This window comes from Monodon monoceros, unplaced genomic scaffold (assembly GCF_005190385.1).
Source record: "Monodon monoceros isolate NGI ecotype Baffin Bay Population unplaced genomic scaffold, NGI_Narwhal_1 Super_Scaffold_21, whole genome shotgun sequence".
NCBI classification, from domain to species: domain Eukaryota; kingdom Metazoa; phylum Chordata; class Mammalia; order Artiodactyla; family Monodontidae; genus Monodon; species Monodon monoceros.
The window spans coordinates 68,370,502-68,391,931 of record NW_021703778.1 but is presented as its reverse complement, the minus strand read 5'-3'; the positions used below and the strand labels follow the sequence as shown (position 1 = coordinate 68,391,931).

At 41.8% G+C, this 21,430-nt stretch overlaps 1 protein-coding gene across 2 annotated transcripts in view; it reads right to left on the bottom strand.

The window, feature by feature from the left end:
* HACD3 (3-hydroxyacyl-CoA dehydratase 3) overlaps positions 1-16,653 on the bottom strand; it is a 32,784-nt gene extending 16,131 nt beyond the window's left edge. Inside the window, exons 1-5 of one of the 2 annotated variants that reach the window (XM_029238866.1) lie at positions 16,407-16,653; positions 5,888-5,930; positions 3,924-3,997; positions 2,825-2,989; positions 1,181-1,232 (exon numbers count right to left, since the gene is read on the bottom strand). In XM_029238866.1, the coding sequence (XP_029094699.1) occupies positions 1,181-1,232; positions 2,825-2,989; positions 3,924-3,997; positions 5,888-5,930; positions 16,407-16,493 (421 nt within the window). In that variant the 5' untranslated portion in view covers positions 16,494-16,653. The remainder of the gene's footprint in view (positions 1-1,180; positions 1,233-2,824; positions 2,990-3,923; positions 3,998-5,887; positions 5,931-16,406) is intronic. The other variant, XM_029238867.1, reaches the window with a different exon arrangement.
* Positions 16,654-21,430: the final 4,777 nt, after the last annotated feature.

Sequence of the window (21,430 nt, the reverse complement as noted above, 5' to 3'; positions counted from 1 at the left end):
GCCGCGGAGCGGCTGGGCCCGTGAGCCATGGCCGCTGAGCCTGCGCGTCCGGAGCCTGTGCCCCGCAACGGGAGAGGCCACAGCAGTGAGAGGCCCGCGTACCGCAAAAAAAAAAAAAAAAAACTAAGATCTCAAGGTGGCCTTTTTATGTTGTTATTCTTCACCTCCACTAATCCTCTCCCCTCCTCTGCTTTTCTAAAGCAGAAAATTCCTCTAAATTAGTGGTTATTCAGTTTTTTTAAAAAGCAATAAAATGTCTTTTTAAAAAGAAACTTTATTCAGAACCCTAATACATAAAACACAAAAGCCAAGCTGCTCTGATTGAAGTAGACCTGCTTGCTTGGTCTATCCCTCCAAAGCATCTCTGGAAACCCCCGGGGTACCATGGAACATAGTTTGAAAACCACTGCTCTAAAACTTTCCCCTTTCCTACTTATGGCATGTCAAATAAGTGCCACTAAAACTGAAAAAGTTCAATTTAGGACATACTTCAAACCCTTATTTTATTCTACTTTTCAGCATTAGTTTTGTATAGACCTGCATGGTCCTCCTACTAGAACAGAAGCTGTTTGAGCACAGGTGCTCTGATGGAGTCACTGTCTCCACAACTCAAGGGCCTAGTGCAATGCTTTCCATACGCCACAAATGTAAGATAGCTGCTGAATTTAATCTACGATACCCAGACGATAATACACTTACAGAGCTGCTTGCTTGGGCAGAAACAGAAATAGAACTGGATTTTTAAAAGGTTAATGAACAGCAGGACTATACAGAATACTTTCCATCTTTAAGGTTGACAACCACAGCCATTACGATCTCAGTTGGGACAAAAACACCAGGCTGGAAGAAGTGCAATCATGGACCTATGCAATAATCTCCACACCTCTGCAGGAATTGCTGCCACCTAGCACCCACCTATTAGGCCAGTCCAGGAGACTGAGTTTCTTCCATTCTGCTTTACTAACCTTGGTGTACTCAGATGGTGTTAGGCCCCCAACAGAAGGAAAACCTTAAAAGTAAGACTTCTGATGTGGGTGCGCACAGCTTAAGCACTGGACATTAAGGATTTCTCATAAACTCCCCTACACAATGCGAGCACTCCTGTCACATCACACTCATCTATACCCCCATCTCTGTCACAAGTTAACTGGTAACTACCACAACAGCAGGGGCAACTTACTTTCAGGGGAGCCTTGGCTTTCAATTCTGAGTTTATTTAGGCGTTCTTCTTCCTAGAATTCAGACAGAAGTTTTCCAAGAACACAAGTTAGACTACAGTATAGCACAGGGAACTACATTCAATATCCTGTGATAAACCATAATGGAAAGGAATATGAAAAAGAATATATATATGTATAACTGAGTCACTTTACTATATAGCAGTAATTAACACAACATTGTATTTCAACTATACTTCAATAAAAAATAAATTAAAAAAAAAAGAACACAAGTTAGAATTCCCAGATGCTTGCAGAAGTCCACATGCTGGATAAGTGATCTGGCTCCCTCAAAGCCACCTCCTTGCTTCCTTGGGGAAAATGTCCTAGCTCATGGTGCCAAAAAGCCTGACTCCTGACTGGGTAGCACTAGTATCACAGAATGCCCATCCAATGCTCACAGAATTAAACCAATCAGCTGGCTTCCAAACTACAAAGTGGGCAGCCTTAAAATCCTGGAGCTGGAAAAGACATCCAGAAAATTTGTTATGGCTGGGGAAACAAAATAGAAATTTAAGGTGGGAAATAGATTGCTATTTTATTTTTAAGACCTCTATAATTTTCCAGAAGCTAAAATCACGTCTCCAACATCAGTGTGAACTTACACTAGGTTAATATAGATATAGATAGATATATATGGAAATATTTATAGATAAGTGTATATGCATGGGCTAGTATACACACATAGATTTCCTTGTTCTATCAGCTGAGAGGGCCTAAAAGCAATGACACCCCAGAGGCAATGAGCGCACCTAGCACCCAGATCTTGGTTTCCACTACCATTCTCCAATAAAAAAGAACAGAGCAGGGAATATACGAGATAAACCTGGCGTAGCTTATAGTGCCAGAAATTAAGGATTCATTTCTTTAGGAAAAAAAAAAAAAAAAAAGGCCCATGATGATGGAGCTGTGTCAAAGGGACACAAGAGCCAACTGCAAGAGCTTCCAGTGGCCAAAGCTAGAACAATTTGAGCAACAAAATAAATAACATAGTATTGGATTATAACCCAAACCATAAAACAAATATTCGTGAGTCCATACTGATATAAATGACTGAAGAAATAAATGAGAGACAACAGAAAAATCTCCCATGCAGAAGAATTCCAAATAAAGTATACAGACACTCCACCCTAAGAATGGGAAGTATAACTCCTGACTCCTTAAGCGTGGACTATGCATAGTGACTTCCCTCCAAGGAGAACAGTAAAGGAAGGAGAGGAGTAACATTACAGTAGAGAAACCCTACAGTGGAGAAACCTGCCAAAAATTACCTCAGCCAGATGATCAAGATTAATATCAACAATGATAGGTCATATTGATAGTACATATTCTTGATATGACATGATAAGAATGGCACTTTACCTCTGTGGGCTTCCTCCCCAAAACCCATCGCCCTAGGCTGATCATGAGAAAAACGTCAAACAAATCCCAATTGAGGGACAGTCTACAAAATACATGACCAGTACTTCTATAAAACCACATCTCCAGATCTTTCAGGGAATTTATAACTTTGTCCTTAGTCTATCAGATTCTGATAGATATCTGAGGTGGCCCAAATAACTTGGGTTCCTCATGACTTCTGTCTAGATCCTAAGGTCCTTACTGACCTTGGCTCTGAGCTCCATTTCAGCATCAGACTCGTCCAGCCAACGATCAAAGTCAGGGGCCAAAAACAGTGGGCGCTTCTCCTGCTTGGTGAGTCTCTCCCACCACTGGCTCACCTTCTTCTGTACCGTGATGTTCACCTGCCTCTGGGTCAGTTTGTAAACCAGCTAGGAGAGAAAGCAAGAACGTGAGAATGCCCTCCCACATCCCCCGCTCCTTCCCCTGTAACTGTACAAACCACTGTGGCCATACAGAGAAGCTGCACTGTATACTTACTCCCCTTCCTTCTTTGTTCCTAAAAGTCCTGAAGCAAAAAAAACAACTAGACCAAGGCTGGTACAAGGAAGAACTGGTAAAAACAGCCAAGTCTTTCCCTGGTTCCCCCCATGAAGGACACAGGAGGAAAGCAAGATAAGAAAGGCAGATAGTTCTTGGTTATCCGAGCAGAAACTGGCATGAACGTCCTCCCAGATCTACATCACGCAAGGCACTACATCCAATCACCTTCTCAAGTGCACCATTACCTTCCAAATTTTCCTCCCATGAAGATGACTCAATTCAAATGGTCAATGGTTTCTGGCACTGTTTTAGAAAGGCCTGCCTCAAGGCCAGAACTGTACTGTATCAGTTACAACTTTTTCACAGGGAGTCTTTCACTACAGAGTCTTCTCAACTAAACTCAAATTCTTAGGGGCTGTTCCAGCTCATTATTCTTCTATATAGCCTCTCCCTTTGCCTCCAAAGCAAGCCCCAGACAGATTCTCTACCCCTTAAACCACTGCTGACTATTAAGAATCTCAGAGCTGGAAAGAACCATAGAGATCACTTAACCCAATCCTTCACGTAACACATGAGGAAACTGAAACTCAAAGAAGTGAGGAGAATTATTCACGCCACTAATAAATGGCAGAGCCCAGATCCGACTCAGGTTCTCCAACTTTCCTCTTCCTCTGAAGCTAAAACCTGGGCTCTATTCCAAACAAAAGTATATTCTACTTTGGTTTATCTTCTTCTTCCCCACAATCTTTGCTCCCCATTTCACAAAACTACGAGTATTTATTTCTTAAAATGGACAGGGAAGTGAGGAAGGAAAGAACATACCTCTGGCTTCACAAGGTCTAAGAACTCCAGGTGAAATTCATAAACATTGTCTCCTTTGGCACCATGCCCCTGAGCTATAAAGAAAGAAATGTGGGTTACTGTGGACTTGTGCAGAGCGAGGCCATTCAAATGTTAGCTTAGTGCAGTTCTTTCAGGGGTATGCAAATATTAATGGGTCCTGCAAATGAGTGGGGGCTTGTGAGCAGAGCTACTCAACAGCTAGATAAGCTAAATCCTGGACAAAAGTTTATCTCCTTATGTCTTTCTGGTGAGCAGTTCCAGAGTATTTACTTAATCTTCGAATGCAGCCTCAGTGATGCCCAGTACAAATAACAGGCAGGAAAAAGAACACAGAAAGCAAAGCCAAAGGTAACACATAGATATAAATTTAACTTTCACATTTACTTTGGCTCTGAATCCACAGCAGAGAAAAATCAAGTAGGTGTATTATCTTGACTGTGGTTAAGGAAAGCCACAGGATACATAGAAATGCTGGACTGTCTCAAAGAAAGCTGTAAATTTAACACCTTCCAACCAGGGGCAGATGATGGAGCAGCTGACTGTTCCTTTAGCACATCCCAAATGGAACAAAAAAGAAAAATAACATTTTCTCAGCTCATTCCTGAGAGGACAAACGGAAGTCGGAGGAAAGTCCTCAGGGTGACCATCATGCCATCCCTGTGCCTTGACATGGCTCCTTTCCCCAAAGCAAGCAGGTGCTGTGCCTAGGAGCCAGTGACGGTGGGACATCCCTGTCCTCTAACTCTCTCACTTGGTTCCCTCCTGCGATTATCTTGCTTCATCTGGCCATATGTGGTATGACTTGCCTAATACGTGCTACAGGTGGCTATCGTTCTCTAAGACCGTGAATTCCTTAAGGTAGGACAGTCTATAAGCTTCACGTGTGGCAAGATACACTTTTATCCTTTTATTCCTTTTATCCTTTTATTCCCCCTCAAAATCTGAGCTGCTACCACCATTGCTCTCACCTGGAAAAGGAGATTCAAAAGCCAGGTTATGCTTTCAGGCAAGTATATTAAGGTAGATGGAGTCTCATGTAAAGCAGAAACTCTTCAATCTCCCATAATCGCAGTCACGTACTAATGACATTCCAAGGAACCAGAACAGAGAGAGAGCAGGGAGAATCCCACCCTATTATCACTGTTACCCCACTGGGTAACAATGAATCCAGACCTACCCTCTTAGGCACAGCAGAAAATTTGCTGGTGAACTGAGGAGGAAGGAGATGGAGGCAGATTCACAGAATCAAAGACTGTCAAGAGCTGGAAAGCTTTTAGATGTCATCGAGAGTGCAGTGCTTATTAAACTGGTCTGTACATATATCAGGGAGCCACAAAGTCTCATTAAGAAATTTTCTATTTGGGGGGTTTTGTTATAATATTTTTAAAAAGAGGCATATTCTGGGTCATCTAGATGGCTACCTTATAATCAAGTACTACCACAGGAGTTCAGTGTTTGCAACTGTGTTCACAGCTGCAATGGAGCTAAATATCACTTAGAGTGACCATATTTAATCCATAACACGTATCTTAATCTAGGGTCTATGGCCCTGGAGGATCCTGTGGACGTGTGTTCAGGTGTCCATGGATCCTCAAGTTTGAGAAACACTGATTATAACCCAATACCCTCATTTTATAGGTCCAGAGAAGTGAATAAGTTGTCCGAGGTGGTCGCAGATTTAGAGCTAGAAGATATAAATCTATTTTCTAGCCCATGATACCTTTTCTCTATAGCTACTGCCTCTCCCAGGGGAAAACAGGATATTAAACAAATTATTGACTTTTCTAATCATACATCTCAAAACATTCTAGCTTATCCCACAAGTATCAGAGTGGTGAGCATCAACAGAAAGTGAATAAAATAAACAGATAAAAATAAAAAGCAACCACCACTATGTCTCTTTAACTGTGTAGAGGACTGAGAACATTTGCCCGGATACTGACCTTTGAAATGCAGCACATTTTCAGTGATGCTGATGGCAGGATTCTGTAGAAAGAGACCAAGGATGCAAGAAGGGCATTTTAATGAGAAAAATGGAATTAAAACCAGGGGCTTACTTCCCTCCATCCATCTGCCTCCTTGGGCACTCGACCTCCTGCCCTGTGCTCCCCCCAGAGAATATATTTGGTCATTTATCCACATCTCTGTGCAGGGTTTCTCTATGTCTATCTGTACCCATCTGAGATTGCAGGCTCCTGCAAGAAGGACCCTAAACTGCTCTGCTGTACAGAACAATCAGATACTGAGTCAGTCCATTCTGCTCATGGTAAATGGTACATGGTGCCGTGTGAGGTGCTACGGAGGGATACACAGATCTCTAAGACTCAGTCCCTCAGCTGCGGAGGCAGAGAATCTAGTAGAACAGATGAGTCATTTACTGTGAGAAGAAACGATATAGTATCAAGTAACATATGCTCAAGACCAAAAGAGTAGTAAAAAGCAGTTAAGTGTTACAGTCATTAAGAAGAGAGCACAATGGGAATAGAAGGGCTGGGGAGAGCCTCACCAAGGAGTGAGACCCATGCTGCAACATGAAAAATAAATTAATTCCTACAGGTTAAGGCAAGGGCTGCGGATTACAGGCGGTTGGATGAAAATGAAACATGCAGTGCCTCAGCCTCAGGCTCCACACTCTTAACCCCTATCCAAACCAAGACCAGAAGAGATGGAAATTCTCCAAATTGTTCATTTATTCCCAGAAGTCGCTACATGCCTTTTAGCAGCATAATTTAAAGTGAAACAACTGAACTCTTTTTTCAGTGGATGAGAAACAGTTTATCTCCTAACTCCCAGCTCAAAATTATAAGCAAGAAGCAGCCTGTTTCCAGTGCCATAGCTAGTTCATTTATTTTTCTCTGGTAGGCTCCACTGGCTGTGTTCCATCATGCATCAAAGGAAACCAACAAGACAGACAGAAGGTGAAGGCGGGGGTTTATACTAAAAGGCAGTGGGAGCCTAGATGCTCTATTCATAGCCAAGAGCATTAGGAAAAGGGGGAGCATGAAGGCTGGGTTGGGGGAGCATTTGAGCCAAGCTTTAGGTTAAGAACTTCCCAGGTGACAGTACAGACTTCAGGCTGAGAAGCTTACCCAAAGGGGCTAACAATCTAGATGATCTTCTCTGTGCCAGGAAGATGGAATTACGGAACCTCATCAAAACAGGCTACACTTTCAGGGGCATGGTTCCTCTATAAGGGAAACAGGGTTTTGGTATGAATATTATCATGAAAGCTAGAGTTCTGGCAAGTCTTGGTGGTACACTTCCTACCTAGGTCACTTCTTGCCCCACTCTGTGTTCCCCATATCTTAAATCACTTGGAAGGAAAAAAGGAGTTTGGGGGGCCCAGTTTATTCTCCTCAGACACAGATGTGTGAAACCAAGGTTTAAGCATCGAGCTTAAGCACAGGGCCTGGATTTCACTAAGCATTCTATGAGCCAGATTTCAGATGCTAACTCCTACCCAGCAGCACACTGGGCATGTCAGGTCCAGCTTCTCCAAAGGTGGTAATAGTTAAGTAATACATTTCACTGAAAAAAAAGAAAGAAAGAAAGAAATAATACCAGGAGATTCCTTTTCCTCTTTGCCCACTTTCCCGCAATGGTAACATTTTACAAAACTATAGTATAATATCACAATCAGGATATTGACATTGATACAGTCAACCTATCTTGTTCGAATTTTCCCAGTTTGACTTGTATTCATTTGTGTCTGTGTGTGTAAATTCTATACAATTTTATTACATGTATACATTCATCTACTCAACATCACAGTCAAGATACTGAACAGTTCCAGATCCCTTATGGTGCCCTTTTATAACCACACCCACCTCCTGCCCCCCTCTCTCAGCCCCCAAACTGGTCTTCTTTATTTCTTTTTGACTATCATTATGGACTTGTGGATTTCCTTTTTAATCCGCTCTGCCAAAATCCAATATTATTCTTATTCTTTTTGGTGTTCAAATTGTTACAAATTTGGTCACAAGTTGTCACAAATTTGAAATTCCTTCAAACCAGCTCCTGTATTATTCTGATATGACCTTGTAGCCTTTGAGGATGTTGTACTTTCTCTGGCACAGACCTGGAATAATTGGCCGTTTCTTCAAGGGGCCTCATAGTTCCTCTACTATGGAATGGTAATTTAGAAGCCATGATCTAGGGACATTGAGGTATACTCAGTGCTCATCTTCAGTGTCTAGCTAGGACTTTAAAAAATCATGTTGTCATAACGAAATGCCCAATTCAAAATTATGGGACTTCCCTGGCGGTCCAGCGGTTAAGACTCCGTGCTTCCAACGCCAGGGACACAGGTCCGATCCCTGGTCGGAGAACTAAGATCCCACATGCCGCATGGTGTAGCCAAAAAAAAAAAAAAGTTTACATTATAGGGCTTCTCCTTATCTTCTGTTATTTAATATTTGTATTTCCTTATGGTGAATATCTTGGTTCCTAATAACATTAACACACTTACTTCTTTGATCCTAAAGGTTTCAGAATTACATCAATATTTTTACTAACAAAAAACCTATAAAGTACAATATTTATTTGCAGTTCTTTTTGTCCTTAGAGTATATCTACTAAAGAACCAGAGTACTGTGTTCAAATGTTACTTGTACTAAGTTATTTATCTGTATGGTTATGTTATCAATTTGATATATAGTTAGGTCCTTTTGATTGTATTTAATTTCAAGATTTTTCATTTTATCCTTTTTTATTGAATTTTAGTTTTTAATACGTAAAACATTTACATCATTCAAAAGTCAAACTTTACAGACAGGTATCTTCAGAAGTCCTATTTCCAAACCCATCCCCCTCCACCACATTCCCACTCACCACCCGTACATAACCACTTCAGGGGCACCTGGTTTATCTTTCCTCTGTGTGTGTATATGTTTGGGAAAATAAATAAATATATTCAGACATTCTTATTTCCCCTTCTTTCTACACAAAAGATAGCACAGAATATACATTCTTAGGCACCTTGCTTTTTTCACCTAAATCAATCCTTACCAGTTCATAGAGATCTCACTCCTCCTCCTTTTTTTTTTTTTCACTCATTCTTTTTGGGTGTATATGACAGTACACATTCTCTTTAATCCCCTTTTTGGATCCAAATTCTACTTATACTTAAAAACACAGCTCAAGGTCCACATCCTTGGCCACAGTGATCTATTCTCTGAACTCCAAGACCACTGATTTCTTTGCTCATCCCTTCCCTCCACCAAGAAAAACTTCTTTAAAAGTTATCTATAATTGGGTGGTGGCACAGTGGTTGAGAGTCCACCTGCCGATGCAGGGGACACGGGTGCGTGCCCCAGTCCAGGAAGATCCCACATGCTGCGGAGCAGCTGGGCCCATGAGCCATGACCGCTGAGCCTGAGCGTCCGGAGCCTGTGCTCTGCAACGGGAGAGGCCACAACAGTGAGAGGCCCGGGTACCGCAAAAAAAAAAAAGTTATCTACAATCATCTGTTCTTCCCTACCACAAATACTCTGAAATCTACTCTGATCTAGCCTCCATCCACACCACTCCACTGAAACTATTATTACCAAGATCATCAATAACCTCCACATTGCCAAATCCAATAGACACACAATCTCGTCTTATTCAACCTCTAAGCAGCACTGGACAGAGCGGACCACACCCCACTGAAATATCCCTCTTTCCTGGCTTCGAGGACACTACAGGACACTGCATTGGATTTAATGCCTCATAGGCTACTCCTTCTCAATCTCCTCTGCTGGTGCTTTCTGCTCGGCTCAACTTCTAAATGTTTAAGTGTCTCAGGACGCAGTCCTGGGCTGCTTCTCATCTCTATCAGTTTTTGGGGTTTTTTTTTGTTTTTATTTAGGCTGCACTGGGTCTTAGTTGCAGCATGCAGGATCTTCATTGTGGCATGTGGACTCTTTGTTGCAGCATGCAGACTTCTTAGCTGCGGCATGCATGCGGTATCTAGTTCCCTGACCAGGGATCGAACCCAGGCCCCCTGCATTGGGAGCACAGAGTCTAACCCACTGGACCACCAGGGAAGTCCCTCTCTATCAGTTTTTAATATCTATAAGTTTTCTGATATAAACTGGCATCTTGGGCCAAACTGAACCCACAATATTTTATATGGCCTACAGAGAATATTTTTTATTTATTAATTTTAATTCACCACAAAGTACTTTGCACCTTGGGATTTTGCAGTAGCTGTTCCCTCTCCCTATAATATTCAGTCCCCATAATTTTGCACGGCTTCTTAACATTTAGATCTCTGCTCAAATGTCACCTCCTCCAAGAGACCTTCCCTGACTACCCAATCTGAAATAGTTCTCGTGATTCCTTCTCATATTTTTTTTCTTGCTTTACTTTCTTCATAACATTCATGGTTATCTGAAACTATGTGATGAATTTATCTGCTTCTATTGCCAGTCTTCCTCCACTGCCACCGCCACTCAGTATATAAACTTCATGAGAGCAGGGACCTTGTCTGCCGTGCTCATGCCCAAGTCCCAGAGTCTAGAAGACTACCAAGCACACAGTAAGCATTTATATATTTGTTGAATAAGTATAAAACTATGAGGTTTTTTCATTTTAAAAAAATCTGGATTTTCAGCTTCTTCTTCAAAAATTAGAAGAATTAGATGCCAACCTCAGATCTGCATTCTTGAATGACAATAGCTACCCCCTTAATATGAGCCCTATCCTCTCCAATTAGCCACTTTCCTCACCCAGCTCATTTCACTAACATTCACTGAACACTCACTATATGCCAATTATTTTTCAAAGTATTCCACATTACTATCACACACACATACAAAAACCCTATAAAATAGGTACTATTTACACAACAATTTTACATACAAAGAAACGAAGGTTTACAGAGATTATGCACCTAGTTTAGATTACAAAATCAGCAAGGGGCAAAACCAAGATTCAAACCAAGGCAAACAGCCCCAGGCTCCTAACCATGACATGTTTTGGGCATTGATTTGGTAATCTCCGATCCATACTCTCTTCCTGGTGATCTCATCCTGCCTCAGGGGTTTTAAATACTAAAACTTACTAACTGACAACTCCAAAATGAAATTAATATCTCATTAATTCTAAAATGTACATTTTTCTCACATTTAATATCTCTAAAATCAGGATACTTATTAAAATTGACAGCAGCACCTTACACTTGCTTTGGCAAAGTAGCAACCATGACATGGTTGTCACTGTCTAGCATATGGGAGCTTGGCTGTTATTCCAGATGGCATGACTACACAGCTGCAACTCAATATTTCAGTCAAACCACTTAAAAGCCATTTAAGGAAGTAGTATGACTCCTGGTTTGTGTCTCAAGAATGTGCCAGCATCAAAACTTATAAATAGGTATGGATGGCTTGAACAAAAAATGAGATAACAGTAGAGAATTCTTTCAGAAATGCTGCATTTAGTGCGCTTAATGGCACAGAGGATGATACTATATGGAAAAATATGGACAGTGACATCTCTGAGTAGAAATGTGATTCAGAAGACTGGATTCTGGGACTTGACTGGTGGTCCAGTGGGTAAGACTCTGAGCTCCCAACGCAGGGGGCCCAGGTTTGATCCCTGGCTGGGGAACTAGATGCCGCATGCATGCCACAACTAAGAAGTCCGCATGCCACAACTAAAGATCCCACATGCCGCAACGAAGATCCTGCATGCCACAACTAAGACCTGGCACAACCAAAATAAACATTAAAAAAAAAGAGTGGATTCTGAAATATGAAGATGGTTTAGAACACCTCCACCAATTTTTCTGCTTATATTTTCATATTTATGTGTACAAGAGTGAGATTATACAGATAAAATGATAGATTTTATTATTTTTTCTAATTTATTTATTTATTTTTGGCTGCGTTGGGTCTTTGTTGCTGCGCACAGGCTTTCTCTAATTGCAGCAAGCAGGGGCTACTCTTCATTGCGGTGCACGGGCTTCTCATTGAGGTGGCTTCTCTTGTTGCAGAGCACGGGCTCTAGGTGTGCGGGCTTCAGTAGTTATGGTGCACGGGCTTAGCTACTCCACGGCATGTGAGATCTTCCTGGCCCAGGACTTAAGCCCATGTCCCCTGCATTGGCAGGCGGATTCTTAACCACTGCACCACCAGGGAAGCCCAACCACTATTCTAGAATTGGAGTTTATCATTCCCACTGTATTTCTTTACTCATGTACAATATGTTGGGTATTCATTACAATATAAACTTTTATTTTACATGTTACATAAATGGTTTCATATATATAATATGAATATATATAATTCTTCAACTTGCTTTTTTTTTTTTTTCCGTTTGCGGTATGCGGGCCTCTCACTGTTGTGGCCTCTCCCTTTGCGGAGCACAGGCTCCGGACGCGCAGGCTCAGCGGCCATGGCTCACGGCCCCAGCCGCTCCGTGGCATGTGGGATCTTCCCGGACCGGGGCACGAACCCGTGTCCCCTGCATCGGCAGGCGGACTCTCAACCACTGCACCACCAGGGAAGCCCCTTGCTTTTTATTTGATATATTTCTAAACTTTATCCATAGATACAGCTGGTTCTGTTTCATTTATTTTAGCTGTTGTACAGTGTGCTGTTGTATAAATATACCACAGTTTATCCATTCTCCTGTTGATAAGTACTGAGGTTGTTTTCAATTTTTTTTTTTTGCCGTAATGAACATACTGTCTCCTTGGGCACATAAGGAAGAGCTCAGTAATATGTGCCACAAATATCTGCCTCAAGCTTGTCTTAAATCTGTCATCTTTTTTTTTAGGGTTTATGTTTTTGTGTCTTGTTTAACACATTCTTCCCTGTTCCAGTATCATAAAGACAGTCTCCTATATTTTCTTTTAGTAGTTTTGCTTTATGCATTTAGTTCATTAGCCCACCTGAAATTGACTTTTGTGTACGGCATAAGGCAAGATCTTACTTTATCTTTTTGCCATTTAGATTACCAATTGTCCCACTACAATCTCCTGAATGGTTCATCCTTTCCCCTATTAATTTGCAAAGCCACCACTGTTGTTCAATAAGTTTTCATATATGGATAAATCTGCTAACAGCCTCTATTCTGTTCTATTGCTCTTTGTGCTTCTCTCTCATCTAAGGTTTAGTATCACAATAATAATCCCTTACACTTGAATAGCACACTAGAATTCACAAAGCACTTTCAAATCCATTATCCAATTTAAGCCTCAAAACAATCCTGTGAATTAGGTGTTATTATTCACATTTATTTGCATGAAAAGACACAGGCTCATAAAGGTTAGGTGAATAATCCACGGACACCAGATATTAAGTGGAAGAGCAAGGACCCAATCTCATGCCTTCAGTTACCACTCTTTCCACCAGACTCTCTATTAGGTAAGGTCAAGAACAGTATCTTTCAAACAGCTCCCAAACAGAGCTATGCACACTGCCCTCATATAACTGAAACAAACAAAAACCTTGATAAATGAACAAATGCTTTAACAACTATGGTTGTTGACACAAATCTGTCCTTCATGCTTATCCTGAAAACAAACTCTAATTCTGAAAGTAACCCTGCCCTAGCCCCACTGTCTGCAGCTCCAAAGACAGAGTAGAGATGTGAAAACCTGATGGTTCTCTGTGTCTCAGAAAGGGAAAGGAGCAGGGCTGATGCCCCCAAACCGGAATCCAGCATCAAAACTCATTTACACATATGCTTCAAAGAGCAGGGGAGGATAGAGAGCTGTCCAACAACCCAGTACCTAGCTTAAGGTGAGACAAAAGTAGGTGCTCCACAAACGGTTTTCATTAAACAAGTAAACGAATTGCTTCATCCCAAGCCAGAATCACCAGTTTCATAGGCCCTGCAGAGAACAATTAATTGGGAAATTTTTTAAAAGGAGCAGCTCCTGACATTCAAAACCTGGCCTGGCACTCCCAGCTAGAACACTTTATTCTGTTATTTATTGGACATAAACAATCTCACAGAATACCTTGATAAAATGAGACAAAGGCCATTTCATAATTTTGTGTAAGCACAGATAAAAACATGGCCACAATGCCACCCACAAAATACGAGACACCCTTCCTCTCTTGGCCAAAGTAAGTGACTGCCACTTCTCTACCAATTAGTTTTATTCTTGTTCTGGTCTCTCTTTCCTATATATAAGATTTATTCAGATACCCAACCATAGAATTGCCCGCTTTCTGACAGCATCTAATCTAAAGTGAATCCTTGCTTCCTTAGTCTGTCCCCCAATCACCAAAGTCCAAATTCTATAATCAATTTTGAGCAAACCCATGGAGTATGCTCTCCCTTGCTGATATGAGCAATAAACACAACTTGTTTAACTAGAGGTGTGTTCCTGGAACTCTTTGGCTGTAGGGCATTGACACGTACAACAAGTTGGACAATCTGAAAGTCTATGCCGTCCTCTTTCTGGCAAGTTCTCCCAGTCTCAGTTTGGCAAGAATACTTCACCTTATTTCTGGAAGTCACCTCTAACTAACGAAAAGAGAGGTACCAAATTCCTTTAACACCAGGGACCTGGTCCAGTATTCAACTCCAACTCTACAAATAAACGTACTCATGCACAAAACTTTTTGTTAGTATATAATATGCTTCCTCCTAGATAGAATGCCATTGGAAAGCTGAGTCTGTCTGACTCATTTTTATAAATCTGTAGTATTTCACACATGGTAGGGGGTTTCTTTTATGAATGGTATTAACATGTTACCTTAAAACTAATGGTAGTTGAAATGGATGCCTCAGAATTACAGATGGGAAATCCGAGAAAAACCAAAAACTCAATTGGGGAAAAAGATTTATTTTTTCCCAAAGAATAAAAAAAGGATTTCTCTCTCCAAAAGAAAATTCCATTTTTCCCTCCACCGTTACATTTCTTTAACTATAATATATTCCAATCACATACTTTTATGTTTTAAAATATACAAAATATGATTAACTACTTTTATGTTTTAAAATATACCAAATATGATTAACATATGTGTTCATGTTTCTTAACTAAAAGGTTTAGATCTTTCAGGAAAAATTTAAGTATCATGCATTCTTTCATTTGCCCAACTAATTTCCATTTTTTTCCCCAAAACCACCCCACTTCCCCTAAAAACATCTTTTCTGTTTGTAGCTTCAGAATATTACATCCTTATTACAACTAGAGAGGGCCTGAGTTTATTTAATTGGTCTACACAATGTTTAACTGAATACTTAAGAGAGATTGCCATGACACAAGTTCTGTACTTTTCTTATTGACTGATGTTAGAATCCTCTCTAGAAGGACACTTTGATCCCCATCTACAAAGATTTTGTTTGTTTTTTCCTTTTTTATTAAAACACCATGGAGCAGAGTAGAGGGACACAGCAAAGAACATTTATACATCCTCTGACGCAAAAGTGTAATGCAGCCTGGTTTAACACATTAAATGACACAGGCTATTTAAAGGCATTCTGGTCAGTATTGTCTTAAGTTTCAATAGGAAAACAAGTTTATATTCCAGAAGAAAAGATTAAATTCAACAAATTCAAGTCCACACTCAAAGAGCACCTACACCTTTCAAGACAGTATAACAGATGGGCTGACAGATCCCAACATAAACGCCTGACTCCGAGGCAGAGACAGTTAAGGGGCGTGAAGGAGGTTACAAAGTGCCATAAATGTCAAGGAGGGTAGGGAGTAAGAATGTAGAAAGAACATTCCAGACTGAAAACTCCAGTTCCTCAAAAACGGGAATCCTGGATGGTTTGGACCGAGACAAAGGGGTACACAGGTCCTGAGAGCTCCACCATTTAGGAGGCCTCAGCTTGTTCTCATGAGGGCCAATGAGATCAAGCATAAATACTCAACATAGCTTAATTTTGTAGTTATCTATGCAACTCAGCAAACCTGAGCTCACAGTCTTCAGAACAGGGTGGGGGGGAAATCACTTCTTCGGGGTCTTATGGACTTTAGAACTAAAATTAACAAGAATTATTTCCATCACTTAATGGTTGGGAGGTGGGTGTGACCCCTCCAATGCAGCGGCGGGCCTCGTGAAGGTCCGAGGGGACCCGCTAGACCTCTCAGGCCAGCGATAGACGTCCAGCCACGGCCCGGCAAGCCACTGTCACACTGCACCCCGGACCCAAAGACATCCCACGCCTCGAAGAGCTTCGGCAAACACGAACTCCGACGGCCAGGCCTTCAGGGCCAGGCTCGGGCTCCATCAGGCCGCAGACTGCGAACAAAGAGGAGGCCCGGAGTAGCCTCCGAGGCCCGCGCGGGGCTCACGCTGCACCCGAGGTACCTGAAGCCTTCAGGGGGTCGCGCCCAGGGTCTGCCTCCATGTGGGCCAGCTTTTGCTCGGGCCTGGACGCCGAGAGCGCACCGAGTCCTGGATCCCGTTGGCGCGCTACTGGCTCGCCGGTACGCACCCGGACAAAGGGGACTGGGGTCCCAGCGGTTCCCAGGAGCCGAGACCCGCGCACGTCCCGCCGCCCTGCCTTTACCTGCACGTCACTCAGCTCCACGCGCAGATACAGCTCGCGGTGCCGCTGAGCCCAGTAGACGTGCGGCGTCAGCACCTGATTCTCCATGACCACACTGCCCAGGGCGCGGGGAGACTAGGCTCGCTGCCTCCGGCAGGTCGTGCGCGGCTGCAGCTGGCCGAACACAGGCCGCAAGACCACCTCCCTCCGGAGTGCCTGCAGCCCGCAGCCTCTATACGACCCACGCTCGCGGGACGCGCCTGCGCAGTGGCGAGCAGGGGAGGCAGCGGCGCGGGCTCCGGGCTTCAGGAAGAGCCGGGTGGGGGCGGGGCGGGGCGGGGCGGAGGCGGGAGGGGGCGGGCCCAGGAGCGTGTGACGCCCCTGCTTGCTGCTGCCGCCTCCGGAGTCGACAGGTGCTGTGCAGTTACCTCTCTTCTGGAGGACGGTTAAAAATAAACGTAAAAATTAAAAAACGCTGGAGACTGATGAGGAACCGATCAGCATGGAGAACGGGCTTGGATTGGTGTATCTGGAAGGTTCCTCCCATTTGTCATTCATTAATTCAACATTTACTGAGCGCCTGCTGTGTGCCCGGGCTTCAAAGCTAAGCACCGGAGCTTCAGGAGTAAGACACAGCACCTGCCGTCCTGGAACCCGTAGTCTATTAAAAGACGCAAACAATTACAGACATAATAAGGATGATGATGGTTATAGGGGAAGCGGTGTGGGAGAGAGTGGAAGAGTGTTCTAAGAGGGGAGAGTAAGCGTAAAGGCCAGAGATTTCCAGCGCTATTCCATAGAACTTCATACGATGATGGAAATACTCCATTCTGCGCTGTCCATGACGGTAGCCACTAGCCATATGGGGCTTCTGAGTACGTGAAATGTGGCTAAAGAAACTGAGAAACTGAATTTTTTGTTTCATTTACTTCTAATTAATTTAAATAGTCACAAATTAATAGCTATTCTATGGGACAGCACAAGAGACTTGTCTCCTTTGAAAAGGAAACCCAAACTATAGACAACACTAATTTATGTCTAATTTAAACTATCTCGTCTGTATCCACTTTCATCCCCAAGTCTGCTTTCAGTGAAGAATTTAATAGGAAGCAACATTACTATGAAAACCAGAAGTCTGGGACAAAAATGAACCTTATTATTCAGTTCTGTTAGCACCCATTTATTTAGCAAAGTTCTGAGCCCAGGGATCCAGAGATGAAATGATGCCAGATCTCAGAAAACATTTAGCTCAAGGGGTAGGTCATATAAAATATAGAGGGTTTTAATATGGGGAATATACTGAGCTCAGAAAGAGGCAGGAAGGTAGGAGCTAAGGGTTGTAGGAACCAGTGCCAGACATTTGAGAGCAAATCCTTGAGAGCTGGACAGTGAAATGGAGGAGGAATTTGATAGAGGAAGAAGCAGAGGTAGGGCAGTGGATGCACAGGGCAGGAGACCAAAGATGAAGAGATATGAAATGTTCTGCATATTGGGGGTTAAGGGCATGGAGGGGAGAGGTTGCCCTGGGTCTGGTAAGACAGATAGGGAGTGGATTAAGAAAGTCTTTGTTTCAATGAGGTGTTTGTACTATATTCCACAGACACATGAGAGTCAAGGAAGTTTGTTACAGGAGATCAGGAAAATCAAATATGTGCTGGGCAAAACAACCTGTCAGTGAGGAGAAACTGGTAGTAGGCAAACCAGTTGGAGGTGATGCAATCTGCCTGTTATGAGATAATGAAAACGGTAACCCTGATAGCCTTGAATTTTAAAAATAATTTTTTGAAATGATAAAATTATTTTTATTACATTGCTTTTACTACAATATAGATGCTATATAGGGCACTTTAAAAAAATTGAAGTATAACTTATGTATAGGAACCAGGCAAATTTCAAATATTCCACTTAAGCTGAATTTTTGCATGTTTATACCTGTGTAATTAATTACTATCTAGATCAAGATCCGGAACATTTCCAGCATCCTACGGGCTCTCTCATGTCAGTGTACCTTTGCCTCCCATCCCCTACACCCCAATAATTACTATCCTGACTTCAATCACCATAGAGTAGTTTTTGTCTATTCTTGAATTTCGTGTAAATGGAATCTACCAGTATGTACACTTTGTGTCTGGTTTCTTTCATTCAACATAATGTATTTGAGATTTATCTATATTGTGTGAATCACCAGTTCATTCTTTTTTGGGTTTTGTTTGTTTTATTTCACAGTATGAATGTATCACAAATTATCCATTCTCCTGATGATGGACATTGCATTGTTTTCAGTTTTTAGCTAGGAATATTTATGTACTTGTCTTTTGGTGGATATATGTGCTTAAATTTTCTTGGGTAAATACCTAGGAATGGAATTGCTAGGTCATAGAATATGTATGTTGAGCTTCTGTAGATACCGTTAGGCAGTCTTACAAAGTGTTTTGATCAATTTACACTCCCATAAGCAATGTTTAAAAGTTCTAGTTGCTCCATTTCCTTGGTATTTTCAGTCTTTTAAATTTTAGTCATCCTGGTGGCTGTGTAATAAAGAAAAATAATTTCAGTTTAGCATATTTGAGCCCTAAAATTTATCAGCTGACCTCTATCCAAGGCGAATTGAGTCCAAGTCTATTGGTAAGCAAGGAGACTGAATGACATTTTGCCTCAGATGCTCCATAAGAAAAGTCCAATGGAAAGGGGTTTATCCAGCCTGGTTCAACCACCACTAACCTACTGGATGACTTCTCTGGGGCTGAGTTTCCATATCCATCAAATGAGAGAGTTGGACTCACTCCCCTCCAATGTTCTTATCAGCTATTCCTAAATTTTCCTGTGAGAAGGACAGCTATTGTGGAACTCTCTCTCTATGAGAAATCCAGTAAAAAAAAAAAAAAAAAGATATTGAAATGGAGAAGGGAAAGAGTAACATCCAGGTAAACTATAAAACTAAAAGATGGCAGAGGGGCGAAAAAGGCAGAGCACAAGTAGCCCTGCCAAGCTGAAACAGGTAGGGCTGATGGTTTTATGATAATGCTAGTCAAATTAAAATGCAAATGAAGCACTGTCTTTGTGTTCTCCCTTCCAGATGCAGCCTTCCCAGCCTCGTGTGGCCCAGGGTCACCTCTCCTTTCTCTGGCCATCAGAAGCATTTGCTGTGTTTCCTCTGGATGAAGCACATGCTCAGTGCATAAGTCTGTACTCCTGCCTTTGGCAAGTGATCATACACATTCTCCTTGTTCACCTTTTTACAGAATCTTTTATTCCTGGAAGAAGTTTTGGAAAATGAGCTGTAGAATTTGGCTGTTTTGTGCCTCACCCAGGATCACCCAGCCAGATATCCTTAACCAAAATCAGGTTACTATCTAGATGGCACAAAACTGAGAGTGGAGAGAGACTAACAGATCAGCCCAGGCATCTACTGGGGAATTCAGGCAGCCAGCTCATATCCCTGTAACCTCCTAACTATGCCAGGAGAGTGGTGAGCATTGCAGCCAGTCATTGCCAGAAAAATCTTCCCCTCAGCCTGTCAATACACAGTTCAGAATAATATGCAGAGATGGCCCCTTCCTTGAGTGCAGGGAGTAGCCTTTCCACCCTATCCAGTTTGACCTACCTGATAATTCTTGGCTTTCAAATACATGTTTGCCAGGTACAGACAGTTGGCATGCTACCACTTATGTAAAAATAGTGGAGTAGTGGGAGGAATAATACATTTGTACATAAGCATTTGTTTATGTATCATAAAATATTACTGGACAGTATATGCAAGAAACCAATAACATCAGTTTCTTGTGGGGAAGGAAACTGGGTGACTGGAAGACCAGCATAGCAGAATATTTTTTACTATATACCCTTTTATTCAAAAACTTAAATACGCAAAAGAAAATTAGCTGAAAAGCTCTTTTTTGTTATGGCAGCTTGGCTTATACTATGCCTCCAAAAGGTATAAAATATGGAGGAAGTGGAAAAACAAACTCTAGCCCATCGTACCCTGTAATCAACTGCTATTAGTGTGTACATTACATGCTTGTGATCTGTTTCCTCAACTAGATTATAAATCTCCCTGGAACACAGATTGCTTCCTTTTGGTATCCTGTAGCATCGAGTACAATGTTTCAGAAAGTAGATGCTTAAAATATGCATGTTGATGCTAATGCCCAGTGCTAGAAAAGTTTTAGTGAAATTGGCACATTCATGCTGAATGTAAGTAAGGGCAATGTGAATTTGTGGAATCATTTTGGAATGCAGTTTTGCAATATGTAACAAGATAAATGTAGATGTTTACGCAGATTGGCCTTGTAATTCCCCTTTGGGGATTTTATTCTAAGAAAATAATTTCATAGAAGGAAGATGTATATATGAAGATGTTCATGATGTTACATGTTGAAACATTGGGACTTACTCAGGAATGACCAAATGTACTGTGGTATAACAACGCAATGGAAAACTGTACAGCTGTGCAAAATGATGAATAGGAAACTAGCAATATTGAAAATGTTTATGATAAGAAATACAAAAATTTTGATTACAACTTTATATAGTGCTAAGATACTGGGGAGTAACTTGTCTTTTTGTTTTCTTCCTTTATAACCCTTGATCCTTCCCTACATAGGGAGCTAGCATGAGGCAACCATACTTTCTGGGAGTTATAACTCTGGGATTAGAAAACAGACATCAGATTCCTCTCTTTTAAGCTCAGTTGCACATTCAAGACAGAAAATATTTGGAATAATATGCAGACTAAATAAAAATTATCCAAGCATAGGAGGGAAGAAAAAGTCATTTTACAGATGAGAGAAATAAAACTTAGAGAGGCCCAATATTAATCTGTTAGTAAGGAGAGGAGCCAGGATGTGAACCCAGGTCTGCCTGACTCCAGGAATCCGTGCTCTGATCCATGAGTACCTGAGCAAAATTACCACTGCCTGAAGATCATAGAATGGTAGATGCAGAAGGACTGGGAGACGGGTTGGTCTCTGATGAGGCCCCATGTGAAAAGATGTCAGGTTCTCTAAAACATGAGGTCAGAACTGGATGAGGACCTGATTACCTCA